Source organism: Acanthisitta chloris, unplaced genomic scaffold, assembly GCF_000695815.1.
Source record: "Acanthisitta chloris isolate BGI_N310 unplaced genomic scaffold, ASM69581v1 scaffold10030, whole genome shotgun sequence".
In the NCBI taxonomy this organism is placed as follows: domain Eukaryota; kingdom Metazoa; phylum Chordata; class Aves; order Passeriformes; family Acanthisittidae; genus Acanthisitta; species Acanthisitta chloris.
The window spans coordinates 21,622-28,478 of record NW_008653349.1 but is presented as its reverse complement, the minus strand read 5'-3'; the positions used below and the strand labels follow the sequence as shown (position 1 = coordinate 28,478).

At 49.0% G+C, this 6,857-nt stretch overlaps 1 protein-coding gene across 1 annotated transcript in view; it reads right to left on the bottom strand.

The window, feature by feature from the left end:
* The window catches only part of UBE2H (ubiquitin-conjugating enzyme E2H), a gene marked incomplete at its 5' end in the record, with an annotated part of 12,035 nt that extends 5,957 nt beyond the window's left edge, over positions 1 to 6,078 (bottom strand). Inside the window, 2 exons of the mRNA XM_009080596.1 lie at positions 5,288 to 5,362; positions 6,002 to 6,078. Of these exons, the coding sequence (XP_009078844.1) occupies positions 5,288 to 5,362; positions 6,002 to 6,078 (152 nt within the window). The remainder of the gene's footprint in view (positions 1 to 5,287; positions 5,363 to 6,001) is intronic.
* Positions 6,079 to 6,857: the final 779 nt, after the last annotated feature.

Genomic DNA, 6,857 nt, shown 5'->3' with positions numbered 1-6,857 from the left:
AGCTTCTGTGCAGCTCAGAGAGCTCAGGAGCAGTGGGTTTGCTTTTTTTGACCTCTGGACAACCTACCTCATGGAAAAAGATCTCCCAAGGACTTGTGCCGCGCTGCCAAACAGGCAGATAAGATTAGCCTAAACTTAAATGCTTATGACTTCTTCCTCCGCCAAACACCCAAAAGGTTGCAAGGAACTTTTGAGTCTGTGTTTTTAAAGCCACACTGCACTCATTTTGGGGACTACCTTCTTGCCTACCTGCTCATGAGTGTGTCAAGGACCACAGGCTGAGAAACTGTGGTAGGAGATGGGGGAGAGGACACAAGGCTCTGTCCCAGTCCTCAACTTCATACCTAACCCCTCCACAGACTGGAACAACTGGTTTAGCATGTGGCTGTTGCCATTGGAAGGGAGGTAAACAGCTTGTCCAGCACTCTCAGGTCAGCAAGTTCTCCTTGGCAAAGGGAAAATGGCTTCTTAATGCAACATGGAGGTGATTCAGAGCACTAACTACAGAATCAAACTCAGCAGGGCGCACTCACCAGAAGTATTCGCTGCACAGCAGTGCTGTGAGGCACTGGGGAACCTCAGCTTGCTAGAACACAAGTCCAGTAGTTTATATCACCTCACTCACACTCTGCTTAGCTTTCCAAAACAATACCAGAAATAATTCCACAGCAGCTTCAGGAGGGAAGGATCAGGACAGCAAATATGGCTGTGGCTGATGGAAAACAGTGGCAGAGCTCTCTGGATCTGCTCAGAGTGAATCAGAGTGTGTCAGGGGGTTGGAATGGACATAAAGATCATCCAGTGCCAAACCCCTGCCCTGGGCAGGGACACCTCCCACCAGAGCAGGTTGCTCAAGGCTTTAGCCAACATGGCCTTGTTTGAATGAATAATGGAATACAGGGAATGGTTTGGGCTGGAATGGACCTTACAGATCACCTAGTCCCAACCCCCTGCCCTGGGCAGGGACACTAATCAAGTTGCTCAAGGCTTTATCCAACCTGGAATGAACAGTGCCAGGGAATCACTGAGCTCCTTGGAAGGGGAAAAGCATTACCCACAAGCAGAACCAGCACAAAGCAACTCCCTGCTATCAGTCAATCTCGTGGCTGAGGTGCACCATCCATCACCTGATGCCCAAGTTTCAGACTGGCACAGAAGGCAGTGAATTGGTGCCAAGTCAGGCTGCAAACACCTCCCCCACGTTGTCAGTGTGTTCCCATTCCCTGCCTGGCGCAGGGAATCTGCGGAGTTGTGCGTCAGAGCCGTGTGGGGACAGGGGAGGCAAATTACCTTCATGGGTCTCATCTTTCCCCTCAGACAAAGCTGAGTGTGTTGGAAAGAAGAAGCATTTTCACATCACTTATAGGTCAGAGTAAGGATCAACATACAGAACGAAGAACAAGCCAAGAGTGGTCACAGGTGATAAGTGACTCATGAAATTCTAAGCGGCAAAACGTGAGGCAGTGCAAAACCTGAGGCAATGCAGAGGAGCTCAGAGTGCAAATAGCAGCTGCAGGTCCAGAGGAACATTAAGGAGGAATCTGTTAAATCCTGGCTGGAGCTAAATATTCCTTCAGTCCTGTAGCAGCTGCCACAATGCCTTGTGGTATACACAGAGCCACACACTTCCATATGTTCTGTGTACACACGAGGCAACTTTGCTTGGCAAAACACATAGGAGAAAGGTGCAATAGAAATGAAAGACATCTGCAGGTAACTGGATATAAATATACAGAAGTTATTTGAGAAATTAAGGCTCTTGAGCATACTGTATGCAAACCTTGCAGCTGTGAGGATTAAGCAACTCGGTGCTGGACTGATATTTCTGCAGGTTTTTGCAATAAAATGAATTCCACAGTGGTTCCAAGCTCTCAAGTTCAGAGGTTTCCACTGCTCCTGGATCTGGACATCTACACTCTGCAATCCTCTCATTCCCATGTTTATGGCATCAAAGGGAGTTAATCTGCAGCTCTTGGCAGACTCAGACTGATTCAAAACACATCAAATTCACACCAAGTCTTCTCGTGACTTGGGAGGTCCAAACGGTACTCTGAGTACTTCCCAACTCTCCTTTGCAAAAGCAGGAACAGACCAGGCAGAATGTTCTCCTGGAGATATTAAAGTGCCTGAGGGGAGGGAAGACGTGTACCCCAGGTGACCTTCTGTCCACTGGGCACTGACCTGCTGGGGAGCAGCTCTGTGGAGAGGAGCTGGGAGGGTCCTGGTGGACAACAAGCTGTCCATGAGTCAGCCACCCGGTGGACTTGTGGCTAAGAGGCCAATGGAATCCTGGCATGCATTGGGAACAGCATTGCCAGCAGGTCACAGAGATGATCCTGACACTGGAGTCAGGACACCTGGAGTGTTGTGTCCAGGTCTGGGATCCTCAGGACCAGAGGGACATGGAGCTCCTAGAGCAGGTCCAGGGGAGGGCAAGGAAGATGCTGAAGGGGCTGGAGCACCTCAGGGATGAGGAAAGGCTGAGGGAGTTGGGGCTGTTCAGCCTCGAGAAGAGACAACTCAGAGGGACCTCAGCAATTGTCTCTATGGATCTGAAGGAGATGCTAAGAGGATGATCAGACTCTGCTCAGTGCTGCAAACAATAAAACAAGAGGTAACAGCAAAAACTGATGCCCAGAAAGTTCCACCTGAACATGAGGAAAAACTTCTTCCCTATGCAGTCCCTGAGCACTGAACAGATTGTCCAGAGAGGTCGTGGATTCTCCTCACTGGAGACATTCCAGAAACACCTGGACACAACCCTGAGCCATGTGCCCTAGGCTGACCCTGCTCAAGTAGGGAGGTTGGCCCAGATGACCCACTGTGGTCCTTTCCAGTCTGACTGATTCCAGGAAAGGTCAGGATCTCATTTCTGAGCTTGTGAATGCTCCCAGTTCAGCTGGGATGAAGCTCTGCCCTGGAGATATCTGCAATGCCCAAACCAGTGCTATCAGCCTCCCTCCAGAGCAGGAGAGCAGATCAGGCAGGCCCAGAGGGAGAGCTGAGATGTCACTCAGCTCTGGCTGCCCAGATAAGCTGGGCTGGGGCAGCAGGAGTGGGAACCAAAGGAAAACAAACATCTTCCTGCAGCCTCTTGGGAGTTTCCCCAGGTCCTAGAGCTCTCTTTGGCACCTCCACTCCCTGAGCACTGCTTTGCTCAGCCAGCACTGACTTTATCCCACCCAGGAGGGAACCTGTGCTTCTTGCAGACAGCAAGGCAGGCCCTGGAGCAAGAAGAAGCTTTTTAGGGAGGGAAAAGGTGATTTTCAGCAAGAACCAGCTTTTGGGGGGAGAAAACAGGTGGTTTCCAGCTACTTGAACAGAGAATCTTAGGATGAGGAATCATGCCATGAGGTCTGATGAGCCTGGGATAAACCATTCACGCAGTGGGTTTAAGGAAGATGATGGGTGGAAAACTGTACTGAAAGGAAGGCAGAAAAATCAACACTTGAAGGGACAAAGCACCAAGTGATTTGAGCAGAAAACAGCTCCCTGCACACCCACCCTGAGCTCACAAGTCCATCCTTGTGCTGTCAGTACTGAAAACACAACTCTGGGCTCAGGTTGCCTTTTCCTCCCATCTAATCCCAACCAGTCTCCAAGCCAAACTACCCAAAGGTCAAACCTACCCTCCTTCCACACAACCAAGCAGAGCCTAAACACAACAGCACTACGAATAAGCAAGAACCAAGCCAAGGTTTGGCTGCATTGGCTTCATCAGCTGCTGGAAATCAAGCTGGGTTTTAATTCCTGATCCATACAGGGAGAACTTCAGGAAAAATCATCTCGAGTAGATAAGCAATTAGTGAGGAAATGAGGTTTTATGTGATTTCCGAGTTGTCTTGAGCTAGCTCAGGTGTTCCAGGCCAGGTTGGATGGGGCTTGGAGCAACCTGGGATAGTGGAAGGTGTCCCTGCCGATGACAGGGGTTGGACTAGATGATCTTTAAGGTCCTTCCAACCCAAACCAGATTGTGATTCTATGATTTAAGATTACCAACATGGCAATGCCCTGATCTGTTCTGGCTTGTGGCCTTTGAGAAGTGGGGAGGGACACACAAATGGCACCAAAGAGCAGACTGTGCATGTCCTAGAGGTTTACAGCAAGTTTCAGAGCTGACTCAAGAGGAAGGAGGAGAAGGTCTGTGCAGAGCTGCAGCAATCCTGGGTTGTTACTCAGCTGGGAGCACATTTCTGTAGTTCAGATAAGGTTTAAACAGCAAAAAACCAAAGGTACAGGACAGCACATAAACAGCATTGCTCCTTCCCAAAAGGCACAGCTCCCAATGGGAACAGGCAGATTATTTCTCACACCACAGAGAGAGATCTGAAATAGAAAATCTCTTAGCCTAAGAGGCTATTTTAAGAGAGCAGCCAAGACTTGTCAGCTCCAAATCAGGATGTTGATGTTGGAAGGGACCCATCCTGTCCAACCCATGTCCACAAGTTTCCACATCAGCTCTGCTCAGGCAGTTTTCTCCATTCCTTGGAATCCTGTGGTGGTTTGAGGCACAAGCACACCCTCCTGACAGAGGAGAGCCATGTCACCAACTCACCAGCACCTATCTCCCAAGCCAGGACAGAGATGCTGGACCTTGAGGCATCTGCTCCAGTTTTTTCAAGCAATAATGGCTGTCTGATTTATCACTTAATTGATTGGAATAGTTTGGAAACCAAAGACATCACAGTTAGGTCCCAAGGGCAAAGATAGACTGGCAACAGCCTGACATTTCCCAATCACATTCCCTATTTGCTCTCAAAGGTGAAACAAGTCTGAGCAGTGTAGCCAGGTGTTATTTTTCTGGTGTTAAGTCCCTGCTTCTAAGTTCTTCTGCATCACCTGGTTCAAGAGGCTTCACCTCTACCTGCACTTCCCTCCCCTTTTGGCCACGAGGTCCCAAAGGTTGGTTCACCCCAAGACCATGAACTTTGCTCATTAGACTACATGGGTCATGCTATATATGAGGTTCCACATTCACTGAGGTGTCCTGCACCTTACCCACCAGTGGATGCACTACTGAAGCCCCGAAGAGATTCAGCTCATCAACACACAAATATGGGACCAAATCACATTTCCAGCTCCTACTCCTTCAGCCTGAAGAGCAAACTCCTCTCTGCTTAGCACCACAAGTCTGAAATCTACAGCAAAACCATTCTGTCAGACTTGAAGTAAAGACCTGATTGCACAGAGTGTTGGTGCCTCTTCACCTGCAGCAACACTGCAAGCAATAACATCTCTCCTGTACAAAGCACACCATGATTTTGAGTGGAAGAAGATTATTCCTTACCTATAGATGGGGATTTGAAAGGGTATTTATCAGGAAGGTCGACTCTAACTTTCCATACTCCACCTTCATATGGTGCTGCAAGGAAAGAAATGAAGGTATTAGGCACTTCAGAGCTCAGGAGAGAATAGCTCTAAGCTATTTAAACAGCTCTCAGCACAACACATCTTTGGAATAATACATGGATCCATCGGGGGGAAGATTTCACAGCAAACCTCCTACAGGAAAAGGCTTTTTCCTCTGCTGCCTGACAAGGAATACATGATTTTAACTGATCTCAGCACAGAGACCCAAGAGCCTCATTAAAAACAGACTTGGGAATAATCTACTTACCTTTGGAGATGTTACTAAATTAAGGCACGCTGGAGATAGGCACTGGAAAAGTCTTTTTAATGACAAGCTCCACAAAAATTCAGGTGACTGATGCCAAACTTGGGTGTGAAAAAGCTAAGGATCAACAGGAGCAGTGCTGAGGGTCACAGCAGAGGGCTGAGCTGTCCAGAGGCAGCAGCCAGCTCTGCCCAGCTCCAAGGGAGGGGATTCAGCTGTGCTCATGGAGTTTTTCTCCCCACCCTTCTGAGAGTGGCTGTCAGACACTGCTCCCCCTTGATGTCTCACCACACCCTAAGATCTGCTCATCTCCTCTTCTACCCCAGAGCAATGTGTCACTGCCCTGCTCCCCACCAGGGTGTTCTCACGGCTGGGGCAGATACTTACTTCCTTGTGGTCCATAAAACTTCACAACAAATTCATTGAGTCCTCCTAAGATTGTGACTTCGTGTTTGCTCTCAATACTGAGGCACCAAGTGAAGGAAAACATTGAGTCCAGGCAAGAAAATCCACTCAGGTACAGGTAACTTGCTCAAAGCCTGTCAACATCAATATTCAACACACTCTACCACATCAGCTTAAGTGTTCTGACACATCCAGGTGACCAAACCACCATAAGCTAATTCTACATCCTGAATCACAGAATCATCAAGGTTGGAAGAGACCTCGAAGATCATCAAGTCCAACCCTTAACGTGTCCCTGCTGTAACCCCTAAACCACACCTTCCAGCACCAAATACAGACACCTCTTCAACACTTTAAGGGATGGTGATTCCACCACCTCCCTGAGATGAATCCCTCCCCTGCACTGAGCAATCTTGGGATTATTCCTCCCTTCCCCTCAGAGCTGCTTGGTGTTTTCCATCTCCTTCTGCACAGCATAAGCTCTGATTTAAGAGGACATCGAGCCCCTATCACTGATGTGTTTGGAAATACATTCGGGCTCCAGAGAGGAGCTAAACATCCATAAGCAGCCACAGCTCCACACACTGCACACAGACAGGAGGCCCAGGGGAAGCTGGGAGGTGAAAGCAGGACTGGGAGGGAGCTCCTTCCTTCCCAGGGCTCAGGACTCAGGAGAGGAGCCACAAAGCACAAAGTCACCTCTGCCAACCACTTGCATCCAATGTTTCCTCCCCAGCCCAGATCAGTGCAGCAGAATTCTCCCTAGTCCCTGCTCTGAGGAATCCCATTCCCTTTGGAGCTGTCAGATGGTCTCCCCCAAGTCCCCAAAACCTCTGTG